This window comes from Vanessa atalanta, chromosome 12 (assembly GCF_905147765.1).
Source record: "Vanessa atalanta chromosome 12, ilVanAtal1.2, whole genome shotgun sequence".
NCBI classification, from domain to species: Eukaryota; Metazoa; Arthropoda; class Insecta; order Lepidoptera; family Nymphalidae; genus Vanessa; species Vanessa atalanta.
In genome coordinates, this window is record NC_061882.1 from 7,732,908 (window position 1) to 7,751,261 (window position 18,354).

The 18,354-nt window shown below is 32.7% G+C and overlaps 1 protein-coding gene across 5 annotated transcripts in view; it reads left to right on the forward strand.

Moving 5' to 3' along the window:
* The window catches only part of LOC125067587 (probable phospholipid-transporting ATPase IM), a 56,965-nt gene that overhangs the window by 17,811 nt on the left and 20,800 nt on the right, over window positions 1-18,354 (forward strand). For 3 of the 5 annotated variants that reach the window (XM_047676229.1, XM_047676228.1, XM_047676230.1), the window contains one exon: window positions 6,977-7,262. In XM_047676229.1, coding sequence (XP_047532185.1) covers window positions 7,205-7,262 — 58 coding nt within the window. In that variant the 5' untranslated portion in view covers window positions 6,977-7,204. Of the gene's footprint in view, window positions 1-6,976; window positions 7,263-10,837; window positions 11,169-18,354 lie in introns of those variants that run through there. The other 2 variants (XM_047676226.1, XM_047676227.1) reach the window with 2 other exon arrangements.

Sequence of the window (18,354 nt, forward strand, 5' to 3'; positions counted from 1 at the left end):
CTTTGAAGAAATTATCTTACATATAAAATTAATAACACGGTTATCAAATACGGTTCCGCCTTTAACAAGTTTTAATAAAAGAAAGAATGAGTTATAACGGATTATTCGTTAAATACAAGTTTACAATTTTCTATTTGTAAGTAATTGTAAGGTTATTGTAATTATTGGAGGCCTGAAATGTTGAAATCTTATTGGTGTATGTAGTTTTAAAAAGGATAATATCGACTTAAAACAGCGACATCCGCCGCGTAATAGCACAATGAATAGCATATTAAGGTTTCATTAAATTCGATTCGCCAGTTCTTTCTGTAATAAAAACAATATAAAAAGTAGATGAATACCGTCTTTAATATCTTAACATAAAAAGGAAGTTAATAGTACGGAACGACGTACGGGTTAGTAGACGATTCGTATCCCAAATGACAAGTAAAAGTCACCTCCTGTTTCGTGGGCACTTATTTCCTTACATCGTCAATGCCGTCAATGGAATTCGTGCTGTTTTCTCCCTTTTGCCTGTAATTTGCTGACTTTCGTCAAGACGTCCTATCTTGAAGGAAACGCATTCAAGTTCAAAGGATTCAGACTCTGTTTCCTCAATCTAATTCGAAGGTACAGGAGAAGAGCAGCACTAAAAGCTAGTCGCTAGACCAACGAGACCCCTTTACCCTGTAACCGTATAACGGTAATATGTAGAATTACATTTTAGGGAGTTACTTGTCAGTGGGTCTATCCTAGTCGAGCGTGCTCTTTTCAGACTACCAGCCTAATATCGTTCCACCTACAATTTTGCACAATTTCACGTGTACATACATATATTTAGCCAATCTTACAAAGTAACGAGAAGTAATTGGAACGAGAAGTAATTGAAAAATAATTGGACGAAGAGTAATAAAATGATTAGATATTATTATTTATCAAATTTTGTACAAGCGCCGAACCAGCTCCAGTCGATAAACAAGCCAACTCGATTAAGACTTGCATAATGTAATATTTTCAACGTTGGAAATTGGAACTCGTAATCAAGTTTGAATGAAAAGCTCGTTCAAAAATTTATGGTCACATCGAAACTCGAAGTTCGAATTAAAGCCTTTCAAATTTCCAGGAGCCTGGATCAGATAAGAACTCTTTTGATCAAGTTTTTTTTTTATATTAAAGGTTAAAAGGAAAATAAACATTATATACCAATCTCAATAGACTAATTACCGTTGTTGCAATGATATACGAGGAAGATAAAGATTGTAGTTAATCTTTACATTTGTAGTGTTTACTACATACGGTACCACTCGATAGATAATGTAACGTTGTTTTAGTCATCACATTGGCGTGTAAAAAGTTCTTGTCCATTGAGGTATTATATATTATAAAAAATTAAAATGACAGTAGATTATATACATAATCTAATCGTGGTTGTATAAAAGATAAAATCTATAAGAACTATTCTTAAAATTCTTGTCGTTTCGTGTGATAATTATTTTTATGTTGAAAGTAATTTCACTAACATCGGATAATGTTTGAACTCATTTTATTTTTCAAGTAAAACAGTTTTTTTTTGTTTTAGGTCTTTGTTTTAAGACCGTCTGGGTAATTACAGGAACAAGTGACATAACTTGGTTCCAAAGGTTGGTGACGCATAGACAATGTAAAGTATGGTGAATATTTCTTACAGCGCCAATACAAAATTACAATTGGCCACCAAGTTTTCCAATTGCAATTCCGCTTACCTATTTAAAAATAATAATTGCAAAAATAGTAGTCGGTTTAACTTACATTGATAATTATTGTATAAATACAATGGACATTAAAAATTATTGGAGAAAAACACACTTACCTCATTGTCGTTTATCCCTTAAAGCAAAAAAAAAACGCCGGTATATCATTATCAAGTTTGCATTACAACGGATGTTAATACATGACGTAATGTTACTTATCTAGGATTCTAGAATTTTCTGTACATTTCTAACAAATTTGAATTACAAGCTTCATATCTATGGTGAAGTTTAAAAAAATATCCTTAATTGAAATTTAATACAGCAATTTTATCTATGATAGTTAAAGATGCAAACATTGATCAAAGGAATCGATATAAGCTCCTACTTCTTTTATTAATATTTGATTTTACCGTTTTGTAATTTGTCCTCAAAGAATTATTGTACAATATGGTAACTGATATTATATACTTACCTTTTTTTATTTAATTTATGTCTTTATATTGATGACAGAGAGTTTTTATGGTTTTTTTTTATTAAGTAGGTATATATAGCCCGTTTGTTGAGAAATAGGGCTATATAGCTTTACGCGCAGCAGTAACCATTAATATCAAACATTTTGGCAGACTGTAGGCAAGTACTTATCAGTCCTCATCTGTATAAAACGGGCTCTGATAATCCAAATTTAAAGCTGGTGTAACAGCATCGTACGGCTGTGCCAGTTGTAATATAAAATTCTGGATCTAACGATCATCTTTTCCAGCAATGAAGATTCGACTCGTTATTGAAAAGATGTCATGCGAATGTATTTAATTCTGTTTAAGTATTGAGAATTGCTTCATTCTATTAAATGAGTCGTTATCAATGGAACATTTAATAATTAATTTACATGTAAATGTATTTTATAAGTGGTTCTCGATATACATCTTATCTATGCATAAATATGCAAAGACAGAACATCAGTTCAGTACCTCTCTCTCTACTTATTTCCAACTGTTTTATTCTTTATATGTTTAGCTTAACTCGTATGTTTTCCGCAAAGTTTCAATAATAGTTATTATTAAATTTCAACAGCTGAGCGGACACTAGTAAAATAAATATTTCCTTGTAACATGAGCTCCTTAACCAATTATACGAATTAGTTAAAGTTTTGTATATCTGTTGTTAACACTCGTGTGAAGGTTTCTGGTAGATTACCATCAGAGTAAAGGTAGCGCGTGAAACATATGGGATATTTAAATATTAGCAAAAATTCATGGTAATTGTAACGCGCGCTGGACATTAGCTAGTACTAAATATATACAATGACAATTTAATTACGTTAGTATAATTTAATTTCGTTCTAATCTCATTTATGGTTTTAAAGTTATCACAGCAATTGTACGGTAATGGTAAGCCATCAACTAGAACCGGGATGATAGGCTTAGAATTTTAATTGTTTATGTTGTGTTGCGGTTTACAATGATAAATCCAATGGCGTGTTTACTTATTGAGTTGGTGGTTCTGCAATGATTATTTCATACAATAGACACAATAAACAAGGACTAGTAAATATGTTGCAAGGTCGAGCCGCTAGTCGTTAACACATGTCGATAAAATATCTTCTGAAGAACTTACTTATCATATTGAAATTACACGTTTCCCTACGTAAATATCTTATGCCGTTAAAATCCCATAAAAACATTTACGACGGCAGACTCTTTCTCTTTTGACACTTCAGAAATAATTAAGTAGATCACAATAAAAACACTGAACTAATAACAAAATACGTAAAAATTCTGCAAAATCTTTTTCATTGAAGTTTTTAATAGCATCGCGAACTAGAAACAGATTGCAGTTCAAGGTTCGAGCCTCGATATATGATGTCACTGTGAAATATAGAGGATCCTTGTTCCGCATCAATTAGGCTAATTTGTGGTACTGAAGTACGTTATGATATAAATGAGATCAATTATTTTAATGCTTAAAAATATTTCTATTTGTTGATTAAATAAATATCACGTCATTTAAAATCAATATATTGTATCCATTTACTCTTACTAACCTTCTAATTATTTTATTTATGCACCACAACCATTTGCACCTTCTTTTGAATGTTCTTCGACAATCAATAATAATCTAAAAATACAAAAATATATTCAGATGAATCGTGTGAATGCTTTGTGTATTTAATTTACTAATTAATATATTAATATTTAATTTTGGTTTATTGTTGTTGATTATATTTTGAATCTTAAAAACAATTTCTCGAAAAATACCTTAAATGTTACAGGGAATATTTTTTTTTATTATAAATGAATATTTTTACTTGAATGTTATAGTAATATTTATAGATTAAAGTCAAATCAAAAGTTATAACCTACATTTCTGAAATATACTTATACCGATTTTAACGAGAACTTGTGTTCTCCTTATGTATTATGTAAACTTGTAGCCCACAATGTGTGACACACATAACGCAAATGTTTCCCATAAATGTATAATAAATAATTGATATAGATTTTTATATTTTAATCTAATATCGTTTATCTCACTTGTTAAACTCTTACAAGTCTATTTAACGTATTCCATGTTTCGACGTCACATGAGCTAGTTAAATCACGATGGATTAAACCCTCTGATTATATTGACGCTATAAAGACTCGCATAAAAGACGTCACCTGTGTGCATAGATATAAAACTTAACCAGACGTAAAGTGGTATCACTAACGTAAAAGATTTAATTTTGATTGTATATATTTTTCGAGTTTCCATATTTTTTGTTTTCTTAATTAAAACTAAGTATTCGTTTTTATATTATAAAATTCATTAATTTGCTAATGCCATTTGTTATTAAAACATTTATTTTTTTATTTAATTTAATAGTTTTAACGGCCATGCAACACTAATTCAAGGACACGAGTTCAAGTTTACTCTGAACTACCTAGTCAGATTTTAAAGTCGCTAATTCTCTACCATGACACGATCAATGTCAAATAAAAACTCCATGATTGTTCTACCTTCTAATGTACCTTAACGACTACTTAAATAAAAACATTCAGTTTTAATAGCGACTTAACTCCACTTTAAATAACAATTAAATAATCGTATCTAGAGTGATTCCAGATAATAATTATTGTAGTTTGTTTGTTTGAACGCGCTAATCGCAGTAACTAACAGCGCTAACAGTCCATTTTTTTCAAAACATCGCGATTCACTCCCCGTTGTCGTTAAATGCAGGTGAAACCGCACGGTGCAGCTAGTATTCTTATGTCCTTCAATCATCACATAGCTACGGGAGCGTCTACGTTGTAATTTTATGAAGAGCACTTATAGGACGTGCGATTGTGACAATATCGAGCAGCGCATCTCAATTCTCTCAATCAAGTTTAATTGTCTCATTAGGAACTGGTTGACGTTCTCTGTCGCTAGGCCTCGACCACATTACTGCTTATTTACCTACGTCGAATTTATTTTATTTTTATTATGTAGCGTTCAATCGGCTAGTACGGGGTTTTTGTTTAATTTCGAGTTCTAGACAAAACATAAGTCCTGTTTAAACGTTAAAGTGAGATCTATCAAATATTATAAACTCGTTTTCGCTCACGGCTGTTCTACGGCCGCGTGTAAGTTGTGAGAGGGGAACTACGTAGGTTTTAGGTATAAAAAGTAGTCTCCGTCCTTCCTTGGGGTTCGAGCTTGTTTCATACCCAATTTCATCCAATTCGATTTAGCCCTTTAGCCGTAAAAGCGTAACAGACAGAGTGCCTTTCGCATTTATAATATTAATGATTACTATAGATAATGTGTACTAATGTGTATGATTACAGGTATCTAATTAATTAGGTATTTGTGTTAACCACATGCAAATTATAAACATTTAACGTTAATTAATTATGTTTACTATAAAATGTTATTTTATATCACGCAGACAAACAATAAATATAACATTTTGATAAATTGATCTTCTTAATAAAGTAACTAGATAGCAGTAGTAGTTAACCACAATTCAACTATTGCACATTTTCACCAAATATATTTATTTTTTACTGAGGTAATCCCATTTATTAAAAAAGGTATTATTTTTATGTGTTTTTTTTTTGTACAAAATTCGATATAATTTATTCGGACCCGCCTAAGTATGAGTGAGTGACGTTCGTGCTTAGAAGATGTCTTAGTGTGCGAGAGTTAACCCAGAAAAAAATAGAAATTACGCTATGTAGGCTATTTCTTCTATTATAAACTAGTCGTCCCCTTGCGTTTTAGGGGTTGGCGATAGGTGGCACAAAAACCCTATATCCGTCCTTGTGGTGCGAGCTTGCTTTCATCGAATTTGGTTCAATAGATTGGCCGTGCAAGAGCTACAGATAAACAGGCAGACTGAGTCGTATTTAAAATATTAGCATAGATGTTGTGTTAGCATGATGTATAGATTAATTCATTAATTATAGAGGGGTGCGCCTTATTGAGTTAAAAGATGTACGATATAGAATTAAGTTCCTATAGATTTATAGATTGCGAAAAGATATTGTTGCTATTGATAATCTTCTTCAATACATAAATAAAACAGCTTTTCCAACCGATTTTCTTTTCTTTTGTTTAGTAACTATTGAGGAGACAAGGGCTATAACCTCAAAAAAATAAAATTCACATCAGTAAAAAACATTAGATAGGAAAAACTTAAGTTTGAAACATATATTTTTTTTAATATGTTTTTCTTAAACCTTTTTTAAGAGCTCTGTAGTTGAAAATCGATCACCAATATTAATAAATGAATACAAAGAAAACAATGGTTAATATATTAGTATAATTTTATAGCGGAGCCGAGATGGCCCAGTGGTTAGAACACGTGCATCTTAACCGATGATTTCGGGTTCAAACCCAGGCACGCACCTCTGAATTTTCATGTGCTTAATTTGTGTTTATAATTCATCTCGTGCTCGGCGGTGAAGGAAAACATCGTGAGGAAACCTGCATGTGTCTAATTTCAAAGAAATTTTGCCACATGTGTATTCCGCCAACCCGCATTGGAGAAGCGTGGTGGACCAAACCTTCTCCTCAAAGTGAAAGGAGGCCTTTAGCCCAGTAGTGGGAAAATTAACAGGCTGCTAATGCTAGAAAAAAAAAGCTAATTTAAAACGTAAATGTATTGAGCGTCAAACGAACTAAACCGGTTTTTTATATTGGCAAATAATAATTTGGCAAAAACATTTTTTTTCAACTATCGATTGTATATTTATGAATTTTATTCATTATATTGATTAAATTAGTAATTATTTCTTTATTTGCAGGAAATTGAAGTGCAAGATTGGTTCGCAGGATGCCGATCGCACCGCGTGGCCCTCCGCACGTTTTGATACCACCCTACCGCCTGCGACTCCATAGGAGACCTATCTCAACCCTCAAGTGGCCTTAGATTATATAAAGTGTAACTTTTATACGCCTCTTTTACACCGACCTAATAAGTTTAAGTAGATACACAGTGTTTAGTGTTAAGTGTCGCGTGAGTGTAAGTTTATATGTGTGTCGATGGTGCGGCCGACATGGGAAAGTCCTCGGCGAGAACACATGGCCAAGGTGAGTGTGTTGTCCAATAGCTATTTCTAACCGTGCACCTGGCCTATCTGAGGTCGCTCGAAATTCTTGGTAAGTAGGCAATATATTAGTTATGATGGCCTGGAGGTTAAACACGTGAAACTGAACCGAAGATTACGGGTTCAATTCAAGCATCACTGTTTTACGTGCTTAATTTGTGTTTATAATTATTCACCTCGTGCTCGTGCTGCATGAGGGAAGTCATTCTGAGCAATCCTTACCTTATAGCAACATAAGAATCGGGTGATTTTTTGCTACGTGTTTCTAGAGCATGTCCCGATGGTAGAAGGAATAAAGATAAACATACTTTCGATTTATATATTTCATGCGATTTCTAGGAGTCCTATTATATTATACAACGAAAACAGCTCTTGATCAATATTTATATATATTATAGTTTCTTTATTTAATTTTACTTTCAAAGTTCCGATTGCGAAGTCGCCGATATTCATAACGTAATCTTTCATATGATTTATATTTTATTGCACTCAATTCTTTCATAACTGAAGATTACTATGATGATATGGCAGGTTTTCAGTTTGCAGATAAATACAACGATCTCGTAAATGAGTTCATCTCGCTCTCATCACATCCAGTTTGCAGTTTCCAGTAATCAGAAAACATTATCTAGCATAATATATGCAATAAGTAAAACTTGGCAAACGTTGTCCTGTCTTTGTATATACTGTGTATCTCAATTAACGTAGTGGTCGAGATAACTGTAGGATGACGGGCTGCACCGTCATCTGTAGTCTATTTCGAATAGTTCTGTTATATTGTGCACTACTAACAGCTCTTTATTAATATATCTGTATTTATAATACAACACAATTCCACTTAACCACTTATATCCAATTCAATTTTACTTCCAATATTCCGATGATAGTTTTGTAGACGTTCAAAACGCCATTTTAATCGCAAATTTATATAATTAATATAATGAATTATTTAAGCTCTCGACCAATGACATCGCCTCATTTCGCTGTCAAATGTTGTTTATTTGGCTTTTGTGCTCTTGTGGTCGGATTAAACTATATAAAGCATACTCTATAAAAAATACATAATATACATTCCATTAACTTTCATGAATATCGGTAAAAATAATATAAAAAGTATCAATCTGAAAAACACCAACATCCATTTTATATACATTTTTTTCGATCTGGTAAGATTTTTCTAAACCCTTACTTACCTTAGATTCATTTGGCAGAATATACTAGACTCATGAATTATATTGACATCTTCTTCTTAATAAAATTCCAAAATGACTGACTAACAACGCACAGCCTATTAAGCCGACGGGTCTAACAGGATAAAATTTCGCACAGGAATTCCTTATGGAACGAAAGTAAGCGATAGTTTGTATGGTAATTCGTGACATATCTGATGTTATAAATATGATATCTTTGACAGAAGCCTCTGTTAATGAATTGACGGCAGTATTCAAACTTAATTTTTAACTTATCATTTAAGAGGGTGTAATTTAGCATGAAAGTTTGTATGAAAGCTTATTTTCTTTATAGTTAAATCGGGATCTGTATGTTTGACCTTCTACTTTTGAGAAATAGACAGTTGTTATAGTGATTTTTAATAATCTAAAAGGGTAGAATTCATTATGAAAGCTTGTATGGAAGTTCTCTATTGGTATTTGAAATTAGAAAAATGAAACTTTGTGTATGTTTATGAGTAAAAAATGTTAATGTTTTTCAATATGTATCACCTGGGGAAAATAGTCTAAACTAAAGACAACATAGATAGCCCAAAAACCTTTAGTACTTAAGAAAATTCAGTGGGGTTCTGTATAACGTTTCTTATAAATAAGCAATGAAACATTTCATCCAGCTGTAGATTACAACCTACGTTTTCACTTGTTAGTTTAGTATATTTTTCGTAGAAATTTTAATCAGAAAGAATAATAGTAAAATATAAACGTAACGAAATTCAAAGACTTCAAAATTGATGATTACAAGAAGATAAAAAAATGCTGTAAAAGCAGATTTTTCATCGAAATAATCAAATTGTCGAAACTAGAACCATGAGCTTGACCTTTATTTTTTTACAACTACACGTCCCGTAATAATATAATGCCTTCGATGTCTTCCTCATAGATTTTCTGCGTCCAAATGATTATTTTGACCATTAGCTCCAAACGCAATATATGAGCCCATGTAGTGTTTTCTTAAAAACTTTGAAGTGCAGTCGAAATATAAAGCAGCAATTTACATCGATTGGACAAATCGATTGATCTCAACTTTAATGCTATCGATATGAAAATTAAGCAAATCAAATACTGCTTCTCAGATCCCTAATTATAATGCCGCTCCGCTCGCGAAGCTTTAGAGAGATATGTACACGTTTACTTGTAAATGTTTATTTTTTTCAAAGATACATCGTCTTGTGATAAATTATGGAAATGTTCGACATGAGTGCGTAATCACGTTCGTGTAAGTGTTGTTTGTCCTCTAGCAGCTTAATATTTAATTTATTGATACCTTAATTGTTCTTAAAAAAGCCTAAGCCGCTGTTTACCGTTTGTGTAGGTGTCATTATCTAGGGTACATAGGATAATAAAGCGTTTGTTTTATCCTTCTGTGATGCCTCGTAAAACACGTACTGATTACCAGATGTTTCAATGGGTCCTGCACTGTTATGCGGATTATCGTCCCATTGGACTATGAGACAAAGGAAGCGTAGCTGTTATTTATTTTTCACTTTATTCTTTAATATCTCGTGCGCAATTGCATAGCCGACCAATTCATTTTTAAATAGTAAGTATGTATTTTTAAATACAAATATGGCCGAAATGGCCCAGTGGTTAGAAAGCGTGCGTCTTAACTGCTTACTGTAAGATTAACCTGGCAAGCACTGCTGATTTTCCATATGCTTAATTTGTTTTGGGAAACGCCGTGAGGAAACCTGTCTAATTTCATTAAAATTCGGCTACATTTACTTTTCATCCACTTATTTTACATGACATCCGCATTGGAAATACCTGGTTCCAACACGCTTAGCTACAAAACACGTCCTCAAGGAGAGGACTTAGCCTTAGCCCAGCTATGGAAGATGTCCAAGATATAACTTTTATTTTAATAAAAAAATTAAAATAAAGCTGTTTTTTTAAACCAATTTTATTTAACTTTAATCTAAAAGAAACCTTAAGATACACGATTGGTATCTCAAAATGAATTTCGTATTTTGGTAGATTTTAACTGCCATTTAGTCAGGCTTCAGTCGTATCATATAACATGTATACGACTCATGTAAAAAAGACATATATTAAAACACCTTTAAAAATATTCTTTAATTATAATAAATAAGTTTTTCAATGCGTACAGAATTATTAGGACAATTATATTAATAAATTACCCAAAGGAATATAATATTATTAATTTTCGTTATTTATCTGTTTAAATTTTATTTTTGAAATCGAACTTAAAATTTTCGTAGGAAATTTTCTTCTTTTGCTGTTAACACTGTATTATTGAAGGCAACACCACTTCGAATTGTGCATGCGCGCGCCGTCGCGAGGGCGCTAGTGTATTTCGAAGAGGAGTATCGGTTCCGCGGTGAGTCGAAGCGCGCGTGTAAAGTCCGACACGATTCGTGTGGAGCGTGGTGCGTCCGTGTTTCTCGCTCGGTGAGCCGGCGGGGTGGCCGCGCGGAGTGGAGCGCGGCATGGCGCGGCGGTAGCGGCGCGGATGTGCGCGCGCTCGGAGGCGGTTGAGCTGGAGGTGCTGGGCGCGGAGGGTGGCGAGGCTCGTGTGCCACCGCGCCCACTGCGCCTCTCACTCCTCGAACTGCTCGGCAAGTTGGTACGCCGTGACCAGCCCACCGCGCCGCGCCGCCGCACCAGGCACAACCATCGTTTTCGCACCTTTGTATCCTGTGGTCCGTATTTATAGTTTTAATGCTCTTTCGATCCGTAGCATTGCACAAAGAATCAATTTACCGCATAACATTTGATTTGGTACCTATCATTGTACTTTCTATTAGGTCAATGCGGCAAAGGAACATATAAACATTTTTTACTCTCATGAGATACCATAGCAATGTATAAATATATTAGTGAACTTGTTATGGAAGTAAAAAGATAATTTCCTGCAAAAGATTGCACAATGAGCAAGGTCGGAGTCGGCGCGCCCCCGCGCACGGTCAACGGCCGAGGCGGCGGCGCCGTAGCACTTCGCGTATGACCTAGCGTGCTCTCTTGTTATTGATTAACTGTCAATATTTTGCTTTTTAACCGAAAATATGGTTTTAATAATGATAATATCCATACAGAAGTCAAAAGCAGTCGATGATTAATATAATTAAAAAAACACTAAGTAAAGTTGGAATAACTAGCTTTTTTAAACTGACCGTTCCAACAAATTGGATGTGGATATGAGGTTATATTACTCGTTGGCTAACTAGTCGAATGCAGTTTTATCCGGAATGGATAACGATAAAGATTAACGTGCAAAGAAACCCTATGAAGTACATAATATGTCAACGAGTATATGTTTTTTGTGGGAATATTTTCTAGATAAATGCCTATATTCGAACTCGGTGTTTAACTAAGTTAAAAAACTGAATTATATCCAGTCTCAAGCAATAGTTTTATTAAATCTTCACTCTTCACATAGAGTAAATATTTTAGCTATAACATTTTGCATTTAAAATTATTAAAAAATATATATATATAGTAACCTTAATCCTTTTCCAATTGAAATACTAAATTTCAGAGGAAAAATACTTACATTTATTTACACGTTGGTTTTAATTTAATTATTTATTCATTTATATTGAATCAAACGTTAGCAATAAAAGCTTATCGTGGCAATCGGTATTTGGACGGAGTAATTTATATTACGTAATCTTAAAAATGAATGAAATCCGCATAACATTTCTGCATAGTAGCATTCAATGAATGAACCATAGGCGTGGGAGCTGTGAGTATATTTCGTTCCACCAATCATTTCGCACGGCGCTGCTAAATTTAACAAACAGTTGACGTTTATTATCACCGTCTGCTATATTCGATTAGCGAGATGTTCCTGATCGATGAGATGAAGATTGGACGAAAAATTTAATGTGTAACCTATATCTTTATTTTAAGAATTCCATTTCCGTTTATCATTATTAAATATGAAATATCTCTCGTACGCATACATCGTATTAATCAAAATCGAAATATACTTTATAAATGTAGGATTTTTGAATCGTCATTTAGATTAAATTGAATGTTAAGCAACTATCGCGCATTGGTTTGTAATGTATCCATTACAAACATTACAAACATTACTGCTTAGAAAAATATCAGTAGTAACTCGTTTTTAAAAAAAATAAACGATATGTTTTTTTATTATTTTAATATAATGATGATATAGAATGAGTTATTGTAAATGATCGCTCGAACGGATCGAATCTAATGATTTTTTATAAAAAGGCGATTATGATATCGATTAGGATATTGAATACTTTATTTATTTTATGAATAATAAGCTGTTATCTGCAGAGTTACAGAGTTACAACTCAGTATTAAATGATCAGTTCGGCCGTCAACATAATCACATCAAAACGACTAAACACAGTTAATTGCTGTAAGTGGGAATCGATCAATAAAAAAACTGCAACAATATACCCGAAATAAAACATTTAAACGAAACTATTTCTTATCAAACTAGTAACTGTTATTACGTCAAATACAAACCGCAGGTTGTTATCCCTTGAACTTTTAAGTTTGACCCAATAGCTTAAAAATAATACAAGGCTGTAATTTACACGTAAAAAACTGTATGTGGCGTGAGATTTAGCTTTTTTTCACTAACTGTCGACGTTAGGACCGCTTGGCGCCCGATAACTTTGACTGATTAGATCATTTTTAATAATTAAACAAAAAAAATACATATCCTTAATTCTCTTATTAGACTGAATCATGCATAATTGACTCGGTAAGATGATTTTATAAATTTAATTACTAACTAAGACTAAGGTTTTATGGTATTAGTACGTAAATATACTGTCTTTTGTTTTATTTCTTCTGAAAATGCCTCGTCTTAAAGGTATATCTTCAAAGAGGTAATTACGTAGAAAATATAAATTGTATGAACGTTGTCATTTGGTGAACCAAGCAACATTGTTTGGCTTGTTTAATAATATAGGATACGAGATAAAAATGTATATTGTATACGGTAATTAAATAATAAAAAACGTAATTAGTCAAATTGTATGTAAAGGCGACGTACGACTGTGTGACACATTTTGTTTATTTTCGAGAGATAATAAGTTACTTTTAGTTTTGCTCCGCTTTTGACGTAATTCTTTACGCAGTATGAGTTTGCATAGACTATGATTATAATGGCCTTCGTAGTTATGCCATATCCGTTCTTAATGACGTGTCTTCACATCAGTTTAGTTTTATGTATAAATATGAAATACTTATGTTGCTTTAACAGTAAATTAAATTTCTGTAACATTCTGTAAATGTTTCTCTACGAAGCTAAGCTCTCTTTTCTATTGTTCTCCACGAGAGTATAGGAGAGGCCTTGGAGGACGACGAGGTTTTGGAGCTTGTAAATTAATAGTCTGTAAATGCCTTGCTGCTGGGTTCCACGATAGCAGAGGTGGATTTAGAGCTAATTTCACTCATGCAGGTTTCCTCACGATGTTTTTTTAACAAAGTAAGAACATGAATATAGTGGTCAATTAACAGGTTTGAATCTTCGGTTAGAAATTAAAATTCACACATTCTAACTACTTGGCTATCTCGGCTCAGTGCAGTAAAGTAAAGGATAATTATGGAAAGTGAAATGTCCCTGAGAGTGTTATTAACCATAAACGAGAGCAGATCGATCGTCGTCTCCGCGGCGCCCGCTCCGCCTAGACGCTCTAATAGCTTCCATCATAATAGTAAACACTTAAAATCGACCCTTAAATACCCTTTCTGTTCTAACTACTGAAGTGGAAGTTCAAGTAGTAACTTTAGCATATCGTTTGTATCAAACAATTCAAAGAAACTACTTCAAAAGTAACGATCCAGCCAGGAGCCGATACGAACTAAACTGGTATAAGCCTACATTAGCTCAAATCTTACGTAAGGTGCTTGTATCTAAACCATTATGAGTTGGAAGTTTTTCTAATTTACAAGATATATCTGCATTCACTCACACAAAATTTAATAAAAGAAAGCATTAAACTTAAGAAAGAGCTTGATCTTAAATAGACACATTCCATTTATAACTTATAAAATAATAATTCATGGTATACTTACAATTTAATTACAAACTTTTTATAAATATAAAGAATTATGAAACATAACATCCAGGATACCTTAATTAAAAAACCATTTGCTAAGCAAGGGAGATAATTATATTTAAAATGCACAAATTACTATGAATGAAAAAAACTTAAACTTAAATTAAACCATGATTTAACATTGAGACGTGTGTGTAGGCGTACAAAATATATAATCCTCCACATGACTGGACTGACATGGAGTCACTGGTCTCGAGGAAATTGAAAAATTAGAGCATTATTACTGTATTTGCATAAATAAAATGCTTTTGTGTGCCTTTATTAAGATAATGGACAGCTGTTTAGTGTATCCGTCTTTCGCTTAAGCAGTAATGTCTTCGTTAATCTCGTTCATTCAAAGATGGACACGTTTGATCATTATTTATATGATTTTAAAACTCTTATATTATCCGGCTTGGATGCATTCAATGTGTAAGAAGCGGCATGTATATGAATATATTTCGTGTATATTTTTCTTTTGAACATTTGTTTACATGTTGATAAAGTGGAATATAAAGATAATCAGACAAAAGGATAAGGAGTATTGATAACAATATAAGCATATTAAGTGATTAATATACCTAACTCTGATAAATATTCTTTAAACTTAACTCTGAGAATTCAAAGTATATATATTAAAAACATAATCATAGTTTAGATCAATTATTAAAATAGTCTCATTCATACCGTCTCTGTATCATATAGTAAAGAATCGCCAAATATATTTTCTACTTACCCAGTTAATAATGCGTCACTATATTATAATATTAGTTTCCTAATGTAAAAGTGTAACGCACCAAAATCACGTTAAATTTGTCACACATTTTAATTACTATTCAATGTAACTGTGACCGGACAGCTTTGTAAAATTAAAATAGCATCAATATCTATAGTTACCCTAAAGTACTCCAGTATGCCATAACACATAATACTTTGAAAATAACCAAAATATACTAAATGAGCGGTATCTATATCAGTTAGTTGTCTATTTTTTCTAACCGCGTACGTTGCTCAGCTCAGTCTTCCTGTTAGGGACGATAAATGAGATACAATTTGTATCAATCTCTTACTTTTGTGGCAGAAATATATCTGGTCTTTCTTCGGGTTTTCTGAGTCTATTTCAGCTTGGATTTAAATCCTCTATCCGCTGTTAAAATCCATGTGCTATCCACGTTGATGTGATTACACTCCACTCGATCATTCCTCGGTTATATATATACTAGCTGCAACTGTGACTTAAATCGCCCAAAATTCAGCCTCTTGAGGGGTGAATTACTGCCTATGCCCTTCCCGGGGACTCAAAGTATCTGCAAATAAAATTTCATCTTAATCGGTTCAGCGGTTTAAGCGTGAAGAGGTAACAGACAGGGTTACTTTCGCATTTATAATATTACTATAGATATGTATGTATATATAATCGTAATGTTTAGTTTAGACTTGATAGTTCTTGATAATAATGAGTCAATCGGTGCGTCCTCGGTCCATCGGTCCCTGATACGTCATCAAGTATAATATTTGAGAGTCTTCACACATGTCTTGTAATGTAAAGACATTACGTAACTATAATTATTATGACGTGTTTATTAACACGGATTTTATACATTGCTTACCCGTTATGAGATAAGCGCTACTAAAAGCCTGGAATGTTAAATTATTAAAGTATTAAAAATTAATGATGACACGAAGTTTTGTTTTACAATACAAAAATTTAGCATTTCACGATGAATCTTAAAATGATTTGTGTTTAAAATGCTATCATGTAAAAGAGGAGTATGCAATATACTAGATTAAGAAAAGCAAATATCCAACTCAGTGAGAAAGTCATATTATAACAAGTTTATTGTATGAAATAAAATTCTTTCCCTCATATCAAAAGTATTTATTCATAAATTTGCGCAAGCTATTATTATTAGATATATATAATAATGATATATATATATATATATATATAAATATATATACATAATACTTGTAATTAATATATAACTATAAATAATTTGTTTTAGATGATATAAAAACTACTTGAATAGATTATATTGTTTGTTATTTTATTAAAAGAAAAGATACCCAATTCGATTTCATGTACTCCTCTGTACTTAAAAATGTCTCTGAACTTCTGTTACCTTTAGTTAATAGTTTCGCTTGTTCATTTTATAAATTTAACAATATAAGTTAAAAAGTGTGCGTGGGTCACAGCCCGCATGCTTTAGGAATAATATCAAGATAGTAGTTGTCACGGTGATATTGAAGTGAATTCAAGGCAGAAACTAAGTGTTATTTTAGGGAAATGTAGGGGTACTAATACTATAGTTACAGAATTGTTTGCATTCGCCTTTACCGACTCTCTGGCGGTGCTGATACGGTCCCGATTAGCGGGACTATTAGCGGGTACGCAGGCCTTCCGTGTTAGCCGTTCCGTCGCTGTAACTTTTCTGACATTTGACCGCGAGTAAAATCGGGTGTTATCATTTTTATCTGCTATTCGACCAGAGACTGCCAAGAAAAGATGAGCTGTTTCCAGTAAATTTTCCGGTTCTAGCCACATATACCACCATAGCTGCCTTATATTTCAATTTTTTTATTGCATTATTGTTAAATAACTAAGACAATTCCTGCTTTGTGGTACATTATAAACGATGATAGAATTATAGTCATCTCGATGCGAACTTGCACTGTTGGCCGCCGCATCGATTTGAAATAAGTCGGTCGGCTCGGCGCGGCGCTCTCGTGAGTAGAGTATGATCAATTCTTCGGCTTAAGCAAAGTGATGAAATAGTCTGAATTTAAAATTAAATAATCAGTAATCAGATATACAGTGTCACCGTTGCTTTAATGCATATAACACTAGTCGAAATAGTGCCTATGAGGAATAATATCCTAATAAATAATCGTTACAAATTACAAGACATACCTACCTACCTAAAAAAACAATGTCACCTGTTTTAAAGAACCACTTTATTTTTATTTGATATTTCTTACGTTTAACTAACGCATAATGAGTTCTGTACACAAAGACATATTCTTTGTCTTTTACATTTGTTTAACAAAAGAATAAACAACTTTAAAATAACTTTCAAGTCATGTGTATACTATGTGCATGACTTGATAGTTACTGGATGTATGTCATTCCTTTTTGGATGATATTTACTTATATATGATACTTATTTGATACAATATATATATGGTTTTTTTACGCTATTTTAACGATGAATTCGTTACACCTGACTCGAAATTCTCGACTGAAAATAATTATTATGACTTTAAATGTAACTCATTCATTTTTTTAGTAATTGTATTTATATATGCCCAATATGTCTGATTGAAGCCATTTAACCTTTGTCGTGTAAATTTTTGTTACATAACTGTGGTATAAATTATGTGTTATATAATTATAATGATGTAAAATACTCCGTCTGTCAGTCTATAATAAATAATCAATAGGATTAGTATATTTTAAAGCATTAAGCGTAAACAGATTCAATGATCCGTTCCTACGCTCGTGTAATATTGCCGAAACTACGAAGAGTAACGTAAATTATAATTTCAGAAATCGTTAAATTGATTATGTAACTAATGTTAATAATAATTTATGTTGTGTGTCAAATAATTTGAACTGTGGTGAAGTGGGCGAACGTCAAGTAAGTGAACGATAATGTAAGCGGCAGGACTATGTAACAAAGAAATTACTGAATCGACTCCTATTAAAAAATAAATGATTTTGCCTACTGGCCTTCTCTCCTTTTAAATTGGATGGTTTGAGACCAATTCCAAAAAGCTCTGAGTATCGGATTTTAGGAGA